At 36.4% G+C, this 18769-nt stretch overlaps 1 protein-coding gene across 1 annotated transcript in view; it reads right to left on the bottom strand.

Moving 5' to 3' along the window:
• The window catches only part of LOC121368744, a 24663-nt gene extending 15084 nt beyond the window's left edge, over nucleotides 1–9579 (bottom strand). Inside the window, exons 1-2 of the mRNA XM_041493491.1 lie at nucleotides 9388–9579; nucleotides 304–487 (exon numbers count right to left, since the gene is read on the bottom strand). Coding sequence (XP_041349425.1) covers nucleotides 304–487; nucleotides 9388–9579 — 376 coding nt within the window. The remainder of the gene's footprint in view (nucleotides 1–303; nucleotides 488–9387) is intronic.
• Nucleotides 9580–18769: the final 9190 nt, after the last annotated feature.

Genomic DNA, 18769 nt, shown 5'->3' with positions numbered 1-18769 from the left:
GACCTGTTAAAGGCATATTGTCACAGACCACTGACCTATTACATGGCCTAACAAAGTATTACCACAGGAATGGTCAGCAATAGGGCTTTTCAGAATGTTTTTGTTTCTTTTTGTTTGTTTGTTTCTTTTCTTTTTTCTTTTTTTTTTCTCTCCCACCATTTATTATAATTAAATTCCCTAAAATGAGAAAATAAAACAAACCAAAAAGTTAATTATAAGACAAAAGTAATAACAAAAAAGAAACAAAACATTAGCATGAACGAGAAGAACAAAGAAGACGCCACAAAACGAGCCGACACTGACCTGAAAGCACAGAGACAGCCAGGAGAAAGTTCATCTTGAAGTTTGTGTGGAATGTTCGCAAATAGTTACTGAGCTCGTCGGCAGAAGTGGCAGCTGTGTGATGGATGTGCTGTGCGCATGTCTCGGCCTCGCTCTGGATACGTGACTGTAGTTGCCGATAATAGCGCGTAGATGTAATGTTGACCTTACCAGATTCAGAAAAAATCAGAATTTTATGAGAGATACGATCACAGGTCGAAAGTTCTTCAAAGTTAGGCCTAGGCTAGATACAGCATACTGGTTTGACGTTAACTTTTCATACGTATGTTCAACTATGGTCCAAGCACGCTATCCTGGTCCAGTGCCGGATTTATAAGGGGGGCAAAGGGGGCAATTGCCCCGGGTTCCCCTGCCAGAGGGGTCCCCCGCAGACTAAGGACTTCCTTTATAAAAAAATGTAATAATTATAAAATTAGCTCATTTTTTATTTGTCATGTAATTTAATTTCTGTGTTGAGGGGCTCCCGAACCTGAAGTGCTCCGGACCCCTGCACCACCCCCGCCCCCGAGGTCTAAATCCGGCCCTGTCCAGGTCAGCGAGCCGTTAAAACCTTTTTAGCGTGGGTTTAGTTTGTTTTGTTTAAAGTCACCACTAGAGAATCTTGATAAATTATCATCGGCTATTGTATAGGTAGCAGCGAAGTAAATCATAACATACTGTCCACCATATTAAAGAGACATTCCCGAGTCTGCTGCACTTTTTAAGATGTTATCGACGAACAGAGACTTTTTAACGATTGTATTTACATATCAAATATATTTTTCTGCATAATATATTAGTGGCTGTATATTAAACGTGTTTCTGATCGTTCTAATATTTGTACTAGGTTAAATTTCATTTTATTTCTTAAAATATAGTTTTTTCGTACGTACGAAATTATTTGAAGACAAAATCCAGTTTGGGCTTCTTACAAATATTAAGACAACCGGAAACACATTGAATATACAGACACTGATATTCTAAACAAGAAAATATATTTAATATGTAAGTTTAATCGTAGAAATATTTTATTAGTCGGAAACATCTTATAATGTAGCAAACTCAGGAATGTCCCTTTAACACAAATAAAATAAAAAAAATAGAAAAAGAAAATTTTCCCAGGTGAATCACACATGAAAAAGAGAATTTTCCCAGGTGAATCACACATGTAGTGATGATGGCCAGTCATTGTTTTGTGCAGCAAGTATGTCTGAACTGGGTGATGTCAACCTAAATCTGGAAATAATCTTTTATGTTCGGAGGCACCCCCCCCCCCCCCCCCCCCCCCCCCCATTTTGCCATTTCACGGCTTCTAGGAAGTCTCTCCACCCCGACCATGTATTCATACTCGGTATGTACAAATTACTCATGGAAAGTGAGATCTCATTCAACACAACTGTACACCATAAATGTAGGTGCAATTCCTGTCAAAGATCCAGTTTCTTACCCATTTTCAAACTCATAAATTATTTTATTCAAATATGGGGTGTATTTTAAAAGCACTTATCTTCGTGGGCAACACGACGCTGATTGGTCAATTTACTTCTCTGCAACCTATATCAGTCATTTGGTAATTCTGACAGTAGTCTTTGTTTAACGACACCACTGGAGCATACCGATTAATTAAATGTCAAACATTTGGCATTTGTGACATGTAGTAATCTGAGGAAACCCACAGACAGCATAGCACATACCACGACCTTTGATATACCAGTCGTGGTGCACTGGCTGGAAAGAGAAAGCCCAATGGGCCCACCAACGAGCGAGCGTTTTATCACTGGGCTACGTCCCGCCCCTTCTTTGGAAGAAGAAATCCGCTACATGTATTTCAGTTGTAGCAAGGGATATTTTATATGTACTTTCCCATAGACAGAACAGCAAATACCACGACCCTTGATATATCAGCTGGTGGGCACTGGTTGGAACGGAAAAAACCCGGTGAGTTCGTCGTGGAGGTTCGATCCTACCACCCAAGCACCAGAGCCTCAACCGGTACCGGGATGCGAGCCCAGCACCTAAAACAAATATATGTGTAAAATCATATTTCATAATTTGGGATATATATACTCTTCAAAAAAAAGTAGGGGAACTCTAATAAGAATTTACAATTGCCAAAATTGTAAGGTATATTAGCTGTGGGGAATAGTGAATTAATTGCCACATTACAAACATTACAACCGGTACTTCAGTATTACAGTAGGTTTTATGACCATCAAAGATCTTGAATGACGATTGGGGTCAGAAGTGAAATTTGAAAGTTGACGTTTTTTTTTATCAGTAAATCGCAAATTCAAACAATAAAAATGACTAAAAAACCCAAATAACAACTGTATGATCAACAGAATGAAAAAGATTGACAGAAATAATGTTCCACAGTGATTAATCGACCTTCCTGGAAATTGTCAAAATCGAGAATAACACCCCACGCACGTGTACGGGGCAACTGCGTGATGCATGTGCAAACTATGTAATGTGTTGCGGTGTGTTGATAAACAGACCTGAACGTTCTTTACTAGGATGTCTGTGGTCAAAAAGTATGTTCGGTCTAATATTTGATATCAACATTAATATTTGAGGTTCCTCTACTTTTTTTTAAAGAATATATATATATATATAGTCGAATTTGTATATAACAACCACTCAAGGGACCAAAAGAAAGTGGCCGTTATGGACAGGTGGCCTTTATATAGAGGTCCCAACATATTCAATCGAGACCCTAACATATTTCACTATAAAATCTCATTATTAACTGTTGTAACAGTTTGATTTCCTTTGTTAATTCCAATACCCCAATACTTTCTAGCACTTAAACGATCTTTCTCCGACTTCCTGGTAACTTCTACTCTACAATTTTTGGGTGGCATTTTGTTTGACAGTTGGTTCATAAATAAATAACACAAAACTGAAATTTATATTTGTTTAATTTGGATTTATTACTCAGGTGAGTTTAACTCATTATTAGTTTTATGTTGCCGCTAATCCAATGGTATGGTACTTGCAATGGGGTTACGTCGCGACCTGCAAAAAAAAAAAATGGGGGTAAACAAAGGTCGCGATTTACCCAAGCATACCATGATACCGGCTTAAAGGGACACACCCTAGTTACGGCTAGTTGTTAACCATTACGGCGTTGTTTTTCGCTATTAAACCCATTTTTTCACAAATAAAATTGCACTTTACTTACCGTTTATTATTTAGAATATACATTTTCATTCACCTGAAGTGTTTTTTGGTAATCCTGGTTTTTGTAATACCACAAAATGCATTTTTCGTATTTCATAAATCGCACGCACGTCTGAGAAAAAACCGTTGAGCAGACAAGGTCTAATCTATTTTTAGAGGGGATATTTCCATTTCAATGTCACAGACGTTGGTATATCACGTGACCGTTATCATTTTGGTTCGGTTTGTTTTCTCGTGCACGGTTCGCGCAATGAACATCCGATTTGTTGTTGTTCATTTGTTCATTCGCAATACAAAACGTTACAAACCCTTAAAACCAATAATTTGCTAAGTTCTACGATATCTGGAGAGGGGATACAACCAGGACAGAACAGTTGGAACATGTCCAGGAGAGGTGAAAAGAACGCACCCCAAGTCTGTAAAATTTGTCGTGACGTAGGCATTGTTGTGCTTCGAGCGAAATCTATCGGTGACATCAGAATACAAACTTTCAAAATTATTTCAAGCAATTGGGACATGGGGATTCCTATGGTATTTATCGATATAAAACCTGCTTTTTCACTCCATTTGATAAAAACGTGATCTAAATGTGTTACAGGTTTGTAGATTAACCAAATTATAATTTATTTTCGCTGGATGGAACTAGGGTGTGCGGCTTTAACTAAATTCATTAATGTGTGCCGCTTGGTGCAAACTGCTTGTGAACAACAATCATGATTAGATTAGATATGTTTTAAACGTGCTCACATACCTCTATGGTTTCGAGCACGCCTATCCCCAGTCCGGCCACACCTATAGTCCGTCCCACAGGGAATGCCTTTTTTCATACTGTGGAGTTTACTACAGGTTATTTATTTCGGAGTCGACTGATTTGTGAATTGAAGACAAAAATAGTGTGGGTTTTTTGTGTGTTTTGTTGTTGTTGTTGTTGGTTGTTGTTTGTTTTGGGGGGTTTTGGGGGGTCAAAATAGAGCTGGGCTGTATACCGTCAGCCTATATATCGTTCGGTATTGGTATCATGTCAATACCGAATTACCGTACCGAACAAATTTCAAAATACCGAAATTTCGGTGTTGAAATTTTTTCCCCGCCATTTAGTAAAGCACTAACAATATATCTTACGAACGCAAAATGGGTTCAGTATAAATCAGACGAGAGCCTTGTGTGTGAAATTTTATTTTATTTAGGTGAAAATAACGGGTGAGTCTTAACTCAGGCATGCATTCAACGCCGAGTATAGTGAAACTACTGCTCGATATCGGTATCGGTAATGACCGAATACTGTACCGATACAGAGGTAAATCACCCCAAAAATACCGATATCGATACCGAACCTCACATTTCAATACCGCCCAGCTCTATTTCCAAAACACTTTTATTTTTCCTCTTTCGTCAAAACAAACTGAAATTATTTACACAAGAACATTATCATAGAATGATGGGACGGAAGAGAGAGAGAGAGAGAGAGAGAGAGAGAGAGAGAGAGAGAGAGAGAGAGAGAGAGAGAGAGAGAGAGAGAGAGATATATATATATATATATATATATATATATATATATATATATATACATACCAATACGAGAAATTCTTCATATATTGAATATATTCTTATTTCATATGAATAATTAAGGAGTGTAATCATCATATCGATTCCATACAAAACTGTTATTACAATTTCTTCGTGATACTAACTTTTATTCTAACTTTTAATTTTACCTAACTGTGATATTTAGATTTTGTGCACAGTTCTTTTTTACACTGTGTTTTTATTTTCGTCTTGAATTTTTATATTGATGTTGATGTAGAGAGTATGAACTGTTGAAAAACAGTTCCATGAGATTTCGACCGATACCTACCTTGTATTATCTTACAGGAATAGAACTTTTTCAATAAACTGTAAAACCGTCGTTCGATTGCATGATTTCAGCCAGTGCTTCACTACTGGTAAATCAAAAGCTGGTTTGTCTGTGGGAAAAGTGTACATAATCGGCAGGAACAGCAAATTTAGCAGCAGCGACTTTCTTTTCCAAACTATAAACATTGTCGCAGTTGCCATCTGATCATAGTTGGTACTGTAACAGTCGGACACTGAATAACCAGCTAACATGTTATTAAAGAAACGCCCCCATTCCTTTCAGCGGCGGGGTGTAGTTTGATACGCGGTCGGTCGAGGATCGATCCCCGTCGGTGGGCTATTCCCATAACTGGTGTAACAAAGGTTGTGGTATGTGCTATCCGATCTGTAGGATGGTTCATATAAAAGATTCCTTGCTACTAATAGAAAAATGTAGCGGGGTTTTTCTGATGACTACAAGTTAAAATTACAAAATGTTTGACATCCAATATGCGATGATTGATAAATTAGTGTGCTCTAGTGGTGTCGTTAAACAAAACAAACTGTAACAAACTTTTTAAAAATAAAAGATCCCTTGCTGCTAATCAGAAAGAGTAGCCCACTGCGTGGCGGCAGGGGGTTTCATCTCTCATTATCTGTGTGTCCAACGCCACATACGTAACTGTAATTAAAATGTGTTGAGTGTGTCGTTAAATAAAACATTTCTTCTTTCGTCCCTTTCCTTTCAAGACTAAGGGTTTCTGGGGTTGGGATATAATGAATGGATGGAAACTCTTTTAACATGACTCCGCCTTGCGCCGGAGACCCCGTTTAGGGGATAAAAGAAAGACACGTAGTGGTTACTTGGTTTAAACACTAGTTATTATTACTGTTCACAAAATCGCTGTCCAAGGATTGGCCAACAGGCGTTAGCCTATATTAAACCTCTTCGAACATTTTACTTCATGAATATTTTACAAGCAATAAAACAAAACATAATAACTATAACCAGTTCTAAATTTACTAATAAAGAGGGAGGGGGGAGATAGGAAGACGAAAAGGTAACGAGGATGAACAGGTTATTATTTTTACCATAAGTTATTTAGACCCTGATTAGATGGTTGAAATAGAAGAAAGTAATAATGCGAATGGTTAATTATTACCATTCATTCATTTCAACATATTTTCGTGCTTATATTTCGTGCGCTGACCTGACACTTCAGCTATCTAGACTGTCTGTCCAGGACGGAGGGTTAGTAACTGGTTAGTGGTTAGTGAGAGAGAAGAGGGTGTAGTAGTCTTACACCTACCAACATTGAGAGGTTAAAACTCGCTGTGGGTGGGAGCCGGTACTGGGTTGCGAACCCAGTACCTACCAGCCTTATGTCCGATGGCTTATCTACGACACCAACGAGGCCGGTCAATTATTCTCAAAACATTTTATATTTATAATGAAGTTGTAGCTACTTTTTTATAAAGTGAAGGTGTGAAAATGGCTTATCTGCTGTACCTTGTCACTGTTGTTTAAAATACAAACTTTTTATAGAATTTATGTGCAGTGGCTTCTTAGCACGGGCACTTTAGAGACTTGGGGATCCAGTTTAAGTGGTCGCTGGGTGTGTAGGACAGGTCACCGCTTATTGTGAGTGCATATAACTTACAAATCCGCTAGGACAGGCCTGCCTGTATTATTTCATAATTTCGACATCTTTTTTTTTGTATGTTGAATTTATTCATTATGACAAAGTCTACGTAAAACTAGTTAATTACTCCCCACATTTTTTCACGTTGAGGTCTGCTGCTCCAAACATATATTTTTTCAATGTATTTTCTGGTGAGGCATGACCCAAACTCTCAAAACAACTTCACTCGACATAGTCTAGATCCCCACCCTTGTACCATTTCCAGCACATTCACCTGGCAATACGCTTCAACAGTCAATAGCAAGTTTAGACCTACTACTAGTGCCAGACACGGGTGTTGTCTCAGCTAGACCGTCTATCTGTAAGCCTATCGCATGGGTTTGTGGCGCCAGTCTCTCTTCAAACTCTCAGACACTTCACACTTTAATTATTATCTATGAATAGGTGTTCCTCAAGTTCTTCACCATTCATCCGTGATTGTGTACATTGCAAGTGATGAATATTCTGGGCACACTTCGCCCGGTCGCGTGAGCCCTGTGTATATATATATATATATATATATATATATATATATATATATATATATATATATATAAATATCGATTTCTTATAAAGATATGATTCTGAATACAATCACTAATTTGTCGTTACAAAGTAGCAATGGCATCGGACTGGCATCGAAATTAATCGAGAACGGTCGTCCAGGTTACGGTATTCCACGAAAGTCGAGAAAGATACTTTGTTTTTCAAAAAACAAATTACAAGACAAAAACAACACAAGAGCACCCATTAATTGATATAGTGTGTGTTATTGAAATGAAACGCATTGTCTCTTATTATTTTATTGCATTAGTATTAATACTATTATACTACTGTCTCCCGTAAACCCTGTTTTGTTCCTACAGCTTATGTATCATGTTTCTCAGATGCCGTTGTGTAACGGCCTGAGCGTAATACGGTTCTGTTATGGGCCCGTGCTTATAAAACTTTTAAAGTCCAGTTTCAATCTCTAATGACGTCACACGCATACCATTTGTATGGCGTTGTCATGACATTTGTGTCTCAGACTCTATTAGAGTCTTGAGTCTAGACTCTATTAGAGTCTTGAGTCTAGACTCTAAAAGTTTTATAAGCACCAGGCCTGTTCTGAAATAAAACGCACACATATAATGAATAACACAGTATCAGTGTGCGGGAGTGGGGGGATTGTATTAGTTACTAATGTAATGTGCCATAATCTGTGAGATTGCAGATCCATATTGTGTGATAATCTGTACATGGTCTAGGAAACACTATGTACCATAATCTGTGAGATTGAAGACCGATATTGTGTGATAATCTGGACATGGTCTAGGAAACACTATGCTTATTTCGATGGACATGGTCTAGGAAACACTATGCTTATTTCGATGGACATGGTCTAGGAAACACTATGCTTTATATCGATGGACATGGTCTAGGAAACACTATGCTTATTTCCATGGACATGGTCTAGGAAACACTATGCTTATTTCGATGGACATGGTCTAGGAAACACTATGCTTTATTTCGATGGACATGGTCTAGGAAACACTGCTTATTTCGATGGACATGATTTAGGAAACACTGTGCTTATTTCGATGGACATGATCAAGACTCAGTATGCTTATTTCGATGCTTGATCTGGGAGTGATTCTTATTTCACCCAGCATTGCACTACACGCATTAACAATATATTAGCAACAAATAATTTCTAAAAGCTCTAACCCCCCCCCCCTGAAGAAATGTTTTATTTAATGACGCACTCAACACATTTTATTTACAGTTATATGGCGTCAGACATATGGTTAAGGACCACACATATTTTTAAGAGGAAACCCGCTATCACCACTACATGGGCTACTATTTCCGATTAGCAACAAGGGATCTTTTTTGCGCTTCCCACAGGCAGGATAGCACAAACCATGGCCTATGTTGAACCAGTTATGGATCACTGGTCGGTGCAAGTGGTTTACACCTACCCATTGAGCCTTGCGGAGCACTCACTCAGGGTTTGGAGTCGGTATCTGGATTAAAAATCCCATGTCTCGACTGGGATCCGAACCCAGTACCTACCAGCCTGTAGACCGTTGGCCTAACCAAGACGCCACCGAGGCCGGTCCTTTTAGCAGATTGCAATAAACTGATAACATAATGATTGTCAGTAGGATCAAAATCACCCCTCATCTTGTGGGCCCACGTAATGCCGTACACTGTACACTGTATAGTAGAAAATGTATTTCCACTATCCAACAAATGTGTCAAATACAATGCTATATGAATTGGTTGAATAGGAAGAGCAGAATAAGTAGAATCCAAAGAGAAAATAAAACTGTTCCATATTTTAAAAGCACATTGACTTGACTAGGTATTTAACGTGTCCATATACCTCTGTGGTTTCGAACACGCCTATCCCCGAGTCCGGTTTCCAATAAGATCGGGGGTCCGACAGGAATTTAAAAGCACCAAAATATTTATACACAGTGTTGTCACTCCTGCTACCAATCAAATGTCTCGCCATACTCTGAACCAATTCCTCCATGCCAACGGCTACCACACCAGCACCAGTCAACTCCAACATCACCGCATGTTTTAATTGTAAACCCGAAAAATAACTCATGTATAAATATACATACACGTATATACTGTCAAAATAATATTTTCAAAGCCACCATTTCAAATTTACTCTTTCCTTTCCCAAATATACCATTATTTCCTCTACCTTCCTTGATCACTCCAGAATGCATTACCCAGTATTTTGAAATCAATAACAATGGTCCTAAAACCAATACCGTCATGTACTTTTGGACAAAAAGGAGCTCACTTCCACTTTTACACTTTTATTTGTTATACAGTTGTTATGCAGTATATACCAGAGGTTGAAACTAATGCGGGGTACCCCCAAAAATGTAATTGCAATTTTCAACAAAAATGACGGTTGCAATTAAAAACATTAATTAAATCTCTTGGCATCTCTTGCAGGTAGATTTAGATGGGAGGTGCCACACTTTTTATTGCTGTACTTCCTGAGTGTGTTGATACGCTGCTTATATCAGTTTTATTAGTAAACGTTAACATTATCGGCAATAGAAATTGATTTGGTCTATTAGAACCTGTAGCATATATTCACTATATTATCAGTATTTTATAGTGTGTGCCATTTACTGTTATTTGACAGTCATAATTGCTTAATTAGGTTACACTCGGGCATGGGAGTTCATAATGGCCTTCACCTTGGCATTCATTTACTGTGCGCTACTGAGAATAGAGTTTGAAAAAAGTCTGTGTTGACGAATTGGAGATTTTTGTCCATATTTTGCACTTAAAATATTTTAAAGCTTATTTATCCAAGGTGATGGGCATGACATATAACACTAATCTTATTTAGGATAATAAGTCTAGGCAAGATGAAATAAGCTATTAGTGATAATGTATTTTATTTAAAAAATAATGTTAGCTGATATTAGGTTAAGCTCTTAGATCTCCATTAACAGTGTGTATTTGAATGCAATTGACTCTGGAATGACTATATTTAAAGAACCTGATTTCTGCTGTAATTTTAATTTACTTTTCAGGTTGGTGAATTATGTTTTATGCAAATATGGAATTATTTACAACTGTTTTTGTGAGTTTGGCAAAAACATTAAAATATATAGAAGTGGGTTCTGTGCAGCCATTTTGCATTCTTTTCTTTGTTTGTACACAAATGAAAGCTTGGTAATGATAGCTTCAGGTCTATTCATTAAATCATGTCCATATATTCAGTGAGTTTTCTATAGTAAAGGGTATTTGAAGTATATACCAAATACATGAGCAATTTTTACACCTTGTAAAGCTATATTTTCCAATATTACTATGCAAATGATTTTTCACATTACAAATTGTAGTAATGCATACAATACAAATATTATATTCAGTTAAAACAGAAAATAATTAAAGAATAAATACTTTCGAACACTTTTGATGCTTCGAATGTGCTTTTCTTAGGACAAATATAAAAAAAAAAGTGAAAACCTAATGACAACTCTAGATATGATACATGTCTGTAAACACCAATCACTGGAGATTATTAATAAGATATCAACAGATATATCGGTAGCTGTCAGTGGATTTAATAATACATATATGAAAACCAACTAGGCTGATGGGTGTGAAAATATTGCATTCAGTGACTTGACATCTAAGTACATTCCATACCTTGGGTGTTTTCCCCACCATGATGTGCACCACATTAATTTACTACTGTTTGTTGTTGCGGTGGTGTTTATTTCAGATGCCACATGCAATATGGGTTTTTTCTAGTGAAGTTCTTATCATATGCCCATTAAAGTCTTTCAAAACACGGGGTCACTGCAATAAATGAGTTTTAAGGGAATTATTTATTGAAAATGAGAGACTCTGACTATGCATGCACACATTACATATATAACTAAGCATACACAACCAACCCACAGTATGTATCTTCAAGAGTAGTATTTTTATTTATTATTTGTTTTAAGTACGATACATTGCATTTTTATGCAACTTTGCATAACACTGATGCTTCCTGGGGTGTACAGTAAATCAGGCTGCACTGTAGGGACAACACCCAATTGTGTTGTCACATCATATCAGAACACAGAAGATCCTAATAGTCATGAAAATACTCAATTGGACAATTTTTTTTAAAATACAAATTTTTTGGTATAGGTTGCATAGTACCAAAGAAGAGAGTTTAGTGTTAAAGTTCGACGTGCACAGTCAAATATTTACGGAGTAAAAGCAGCTGCGGGTGTGCTTGGTAGTAATATATGACATTATTATTTGTGCAAATACTATTATCTATTGACAATAAATAAATACACTTTTATTTGTTATACAGTTGTTATGCAGTATATACCAGAGGTTGAAACTTAATGCGGGGTACCCCCAAAAATGGAACTGCAATTTTTAGCAAAAATGACGGTTACTATTAAAAACATTAATTAAATCTCTTAAATGGTATGTGCCCCCCCCCCCCCCCCCCCCCCCATTTTCTTGCATGTAGATTAGATGTGATTGGGTTTTTTGGGGGGGTTTTTGGGGTGTGTGGGGGTGGGGGGGGGCTTAATTGGTAGTGATCTGGTAGAAGTAGAAGGAAAAACTAACTTTTACCATGCGCCGTGGTGTAATTGTATTAATTTGGAAAGGTAATGAAAAACAATTTCTAAAAAACTGGCGACCCATCTCTTTATTAAATTGTGACTACACAATTTTCACTAAAGTTCTGGCTAGTAGAACTGGAGATTTTTTACCAAAAATTATTCACCCAAATCAGAAATGTTCAGTCAAAGGCAGATCAATTCATGACGGAGCATCAGTGATAAGAGACTTAATAGAATATGTTAATCGTAATAATTTATCTGGGTTAATACTTTCTTTAGATCAAACAAAAGCTTATGATAGAGTAGAATGGGGTCTTCTGTTTAAAGTTTTACAAAAAATAATTTTGGGCAAACTTTTTTTTAAATAATAAAAACATGTTACACTGATATTCAATCAGCAGTTAAGGTAAATGGGTATGTATCTAATTTCTTTTATTTTTCTCGGGGTATTAGACAAGGGTGCCCGATCAGCACTGTTCTATATATTTTGGAAGCAGGAACTTTGGCTGAAGCTGTTCGGGAGGATTCCAAAATTAATGGATAACTTTTTTTATCAGATGGCTTCGTTAGTAAGTGGGTAGGGTACTCGGATGACGGTAACGCAACTTTATTAGACCTTGACTCAATTAATCAAATTTTTTAATTTTACATATTTATGAACGTCCATAAGGTAAATCTTCAGAAAACCAACGGTTTCCTAATGGGGAAACTTAGGTATGAGAAAGACACTCCCCTTGATATAAGATGGACTAATGAAAATAATTAAATATTAGGATTTTATTTTGGCAGATAATTGGGAACCGAAAATTAAAAAAAAATTAAAACAGTTCTAAATATATGGAGTAACAAAATTATCACTACAAGGTAAAGTAGTTGCTGTTAATCCACTCGCCACTAATGGCATTTGGTATTTATCAAACGTTTTGGAACTTCCGGAAAAGTATGCTAAACAAACTGATACAATTATTTTATGTTTTATCTGAAGCTATAGAAAACATTTCATATCAAACGAGCAAATTCAACTACCTGAGGAGTTAGGTGGTTTGGGGGTTGTAAATATTCGGCTAAAAATTAAAGCACAAATAATTAAATTTGTAAGTAGACTTTTGAGTTTAGAGGGTGAGGGAAATTTGAAATCTTTAGCAGATTACCTTTTAGGCCAATATAAAAATTTAAATATTGAAAGACATCTTAAAATGTAATATTGTAAACAAAAAAGACAATTTTAACTTGATGCCGAATATTTACAAAGATATATTACTAATTTCGAACGAATTTGACATTACACGTGACACGGAGAGCTATCAACAGATTCTGTATGAACCCCTTCATGACAACCCGACGATAATTAATAAACAATACAAAAGTATACGTAGCGAAGGACTAAATTTAGTCAGAGACATATGGGACTTGGGGACGAACGACTTTATGGACTTCGCTGGATGCTCGACTAGCGCAGTATTTTATCGCCAAATAAACGACCTACAGGACAACTTTCGACGACCTTTATTGTGGACGTTAACAAACGAAGACCCCTATGATGGTAACTTAGACGCCATGTTTCGTATCAACGTAGGTGATACGAATAAAGACGCGACAGTCACGAAAACTAGGGACATAATAATAATAATATTATATGCAGTTTTGCTCGTACGAACTCACAAAGACGCATCGTTTAAGTCCAAATGGGAAACCATTTTTAATGAAAATATAAATTGGAAAAATGTTTGGCAAAGACTAAATTCTGGATTAATTGAAAACCACGATTTTGACTTAATTTATTATTTTAAAAAAAAAACTATTAAAAACGTAATTGCAGTTAGAAAAAAACCTACATGTATGGAAGATGAGTCCACTCCAGCTGGCCTTGTGCACGATAGAGTGGACTCAGTCTTACATGTCTCATACCACTGCAATAAAACTAGATTATTCATTAAATAAATTGAACCTATTTTCAAAACAACTTTTTGGCCACAAATTTAGATTAAATTCATACACAATGACTTTTAGAATCAAACATAAAGTTGGCAACTATGCGTCGAACTTGGGAATGTTTCTCTGAGCAAAGCTATAAAGGTAATGTGGACCGCACGAAAATTATTAGAGGGAAATAAGCCATGTAATGAAATGGCACTTTTCAAATACTTAGTATATTGAAGGGTTGAAACAGAATATAAGCCATTTAATGAAATGCCACTTTTCAAATACTTAGTATATTGAAGGGTTGAAAGAGAATATTTTGCCGCATTAGAACGGCCTCGTGCAATGACGCCTTCGATATTACATATCAGCTGTGATAATTATTGGTCAAATATGCACAAAAATGTAGAAAGAATAGGCTTGTAGCTTTGGAGGCCAGGGCCCCGTTCCACGAAACGATCTTAGCCCTAAGATTACCTTAAACGTATAGCTACCCTATGCACTTAAGTTGATCTTAGGGCTAAGATCGCTTCGTGGAACGGGGCCCAGGACCGCAAACCAGGTTAGAAGTCTTTTAACAATAAACAACACACACTAAAAGGTTTAAACGAAAACACGAACACAAGTATGCATTAAATAGTTTATTATGATTCAAGCACAAACACTTTAAATGTACACACATTTTTAACATTCAAGGAGAACCTGGTTAATTATAAACAAGTAGGATTTTCATTTTTAAAAATGGTTTATCTGGCAAATTGTCCGGTAATGCTAGAAACGTAAAAAACAACAACCCCCCCCCCCCCCCCCCCCCCCCCAAAAAAAAAACCCACGGCGTTTTTCTTACTTTTGACATTTTAACTGATTAACGTCCAAATGAAGACAGGGTGCGTAGGAGAAGAAGGAAATGTTTTATTTTTCGACACACAACACATTTTATTTACGGTTATATGGCGGCAGAAAGAGGAAACCCGCTGTCGCCACTTCATAGGCTACTCTTTTCGATTAGCAGCAAGGGATCTTTTATATGGACCATCCCACAGACAGGATAGTACATAACACGGCCTTTGTTACACCAGTTGTGGGGCACTGGCTGTAACGAGAAATAGCCCAATGGGTCCACCGACGGGGATCGATCCTAGACCTACCGTGCATTGGTGCGTAGAAGAAGACAAGAAAAAAAAGAGAAGAAAGCTAAAACTCTTAACAAAGAAGCCTGAAAATAAACAAATGTCATACACTTAAAAATAAACATAGAGTGTAATACAATATATATATATATATATATATATATATATATATATATATATATATATATATATATATATATATATATATATATATATATATATGGATGTCTACTAACACGAGGGTCAGGGTAACTAATTCCTACGAAGGTTTGGAACACGCTCATCCTGGGCTTAGCCTCTGACATCTCTAGTGACTAAGTCCGGGACAGGAGGGGTTGGAGGTAATTTTGAAGTGGGCGGTACTTGGAATAAATTTAGCAGTTAGGTCAGAGACCTAAAGCCAAAATTGATAATATTCTACTCATGTCACAAATATAGTTTGAGTGCTGGGCCGAAAACGTTTACGGTGATTTGAAAGAAATTTTGACAGGCAGCCAAAATAAAAAGTGTCGGACTATTTAAAAAACAAACAAACAAAAAACAGAAAATTTTGAACTGCGGCCAAATTTTTTTTAGTCCCACTAAGCCCTTACTAACACGAAAAGTGCATTAATTGTATTTATTTATGAAAAAGAGGTTTCCTGGTTATTATTAGTTTTAAATATTTAACGAAATTCTATATTGTATTTTTAAGTATAGATACCGCAATTCTGACAAATATATCTTATTTATGACTAAATTCGATTATTATAAATATTGACAGTGTTACAGAACTATTACGATATGGATACGGAATCTTGTCGATTTAGATGTCGAGTTATGAACTGTTTAGATGTTTGTCTCCTGGTTTGTGTGTTGTTTATTTCAGAATGAGACAACAGGATGCAAAGATATATGGATTACTGTATGAGCGGGAGTGTCATACACAATTTATGGAACGAATTTGGGATTTATTTTATTCCTTGAGCTAGAACGAGGGTTATAAAACAATTTCCAAAGGAGTTCCATAAATTATGTGTGCCACTTAACGAAATGTGATTATTTATTTATTACCTACAAACTGTAATATATAACAAAAGTTAAGTATAATAGTAATTGCTACAGAATTGATGTTAATGTTATATAGGTTATAAAAACGCTGATTTACACGCACAGTAAAGAGTTCCTATCTATATGAATAAAACAACATAAATCCAGGCACCATTCATCTATTTGTTCATTCAGTTTAAATTTTATATTTTCGTTAATGCAAGTCAGTGTCAAAGATACACCGATGATGTCCATTTTACTAACTGTAACTACTACAAGCTTCCAGCTGCTATGCAGAATAGTTACGTCAGCAGTATACTACATATATCAATACTGTTGTGGTTTTGTCGTTTAGAGTACAATAATAAATATTATTTGAGAACCAAAATAAACTGTGGTTTAAAATTCTTCAAAAGTAAAAACAAAAATGAGCTACTAAAAGTAAAACACTAAATCGGTCAATACATAAAAATAATTTTATTATTGGGGTGGGGGTGGGGGTAGTGAGCCGACACACACCTTGTCGTGGCCTTAGCCACTGGCCTTTTTGGGTTAGGTGGCATATATTATGACACCTCCCCCCCCCCCCACACCCCCCACCCCACACACACACACAAACTTTGTTACATACAATTTATAATATACACATATATCAGTTGACATGTTCTTCATGTGTATATACTCTTTTCAGCTACATATTTACACAAATTCGGATTTTTATTTCTTAAAGGGTAAACACTGTTTTTTTATAGTTAGGGTCAGATTCCCGGAAAAGCTCAATTTGTTTTAAGCCAAAAGAAAACAAGCATTGAATAGGAATGAACTGAAATATTATCCTCTTTAAATAATTGAACAGAACAGTAGAATTCAATATGCAGTACTCACGGTAAAACACAACTGCAAATGTATATAACTATGAATAATCGAGTGAAAAATTCAAAGTTAAAGGGACATTCCTGAGTTTGCTGCAATTTTTAAGATGTTATGGACTAACACAGACTTTTTAACGATTGTAATTACATATCAAATATATTTTTCTGCATAAAATATTAGTGGCTGTATATTAAACGTGTTTCTGATCGTTCTAATATTTGTACTAGATTAAATTTCATTTTATTTCCTAAAAATATCTTTTTCGTACGTACGAAATTATTTGAAAAGAAAATCCAGTTTGGGCTTCTTACAAATATTAAGACGACCAGAAACACATTGAATATACATACACTGATATTCTAAACAAAAAAAATACATTTAACATGTAAGGTTATTCGTAGAAATATTTTATTAGTCGGAAATATCTTACAATGCAGCAAACTCGGGAATATCCCTTTAATGCTAACCTCAACAGACTCGTAGGAATAATATCTGGCGTGTGTCCATTTTCAACTGAAGTCTGCGTGAAAATGTGGATGGCAATCATGCACACGTTTATATTCATGGTGAGAACGCATTGCACGGGCACAACATACAGAATTTCAGACATGGTTGCGTCGAGACAACCCATTTGTTGGGGGTGATAGTAGGTACATGTGTTTGCATAACTTTTACCATTTTGTTGTGGCCTATAACCGGAAGTACCATTACTCATATTGAAATCCAAATGCTACTTAGGAAACCTCACTCTGGGCCTAATCCTCGAAGGCCATACATTCCTTCGTTCATAATTAGTGTGTTGCACGGGCATCGTTAACATATGTAGTACTAACAATATGAGTGACCTTTCAATAGTGACGCTGAGTATATAATTACACATAAATATGAATACCAATTTGTTTTATTAATATGATTACAGAGGAATGTGCATACAGATGGTATTATACTATACATGTATATTAATAATATTACAGAAATAAAATGTATACAGAAGAAATCATCACATTTATATCAGTCAGTTTGTTTTGTTTAACGACATCACTAGAGCACATTAATTTATTAATCATCGGCTATTGGATGTGAAACATATGGTAATTTTGACAGTCATAGAGGAAACTCGCTACATTTTTTCATGAGTAGCAAGGGATCTTTTATATGCACCACCCTACAGACAGGATAGCACATACCACGGTCTTTGATATACCAGTGGCGGTGCACTGTTGGAACGAGAAATAGCCCTATGAGCCCACCGACGGGGATCGATCCTAGAATGACCGCGCGTCAGGCGTGCTTTTACCACTGGATTACGTCCCGCCCCCTATTTAATATGAATACAACAATTGCTATTAATGATAAATACGGTGAAATATGGAATATATATATGTTTAAAGATATATGCGATATTGCGCGTTATGTTCCCGTTAGGGGGCGGGACGTAGCCCAGTGCGGTCGGTCTAGGATCGAACACCGTCGGTGGGTCCACTGGTCTATTTTTCGTTCTAGCCAGTGCACCACGATTGGTGTATCAAAGGCCGTGGTATGTGCTATCCTGTCTGTGGGATGTTGCAAATAAAAGATCCCTTGCTACTAATGGAAAAATGTAGCGGGTTTCCTCTCTATGACTGTGTCAAAATTACCATGTTTGACATCCAATAGCCGATGATTAATAAATCAGTGTGCTCTTGTGGTGTCGTTA

The sequence above is a fragment of the Gigantopelta aegis genome, chromosome 3, assembly GCF_016097555.1.
Source record: "Gigantopelta aegis isolate Gae_Host chromosome 3, Gae_host_genome, whole genome shotgun sequence".
Taxonomy (NCBI): domain Eukaryota; kingdom Metazoa; phylum Mollusca; class Gastropoda; order Neomphalida; family Peltospiridae; genus Gigantopelta; species Gigantopelta aegis.
Note: the sequence above shows the minus strand (reverse complement) of the source record. Positions and strands in the feature narration are given on the sequence as shown.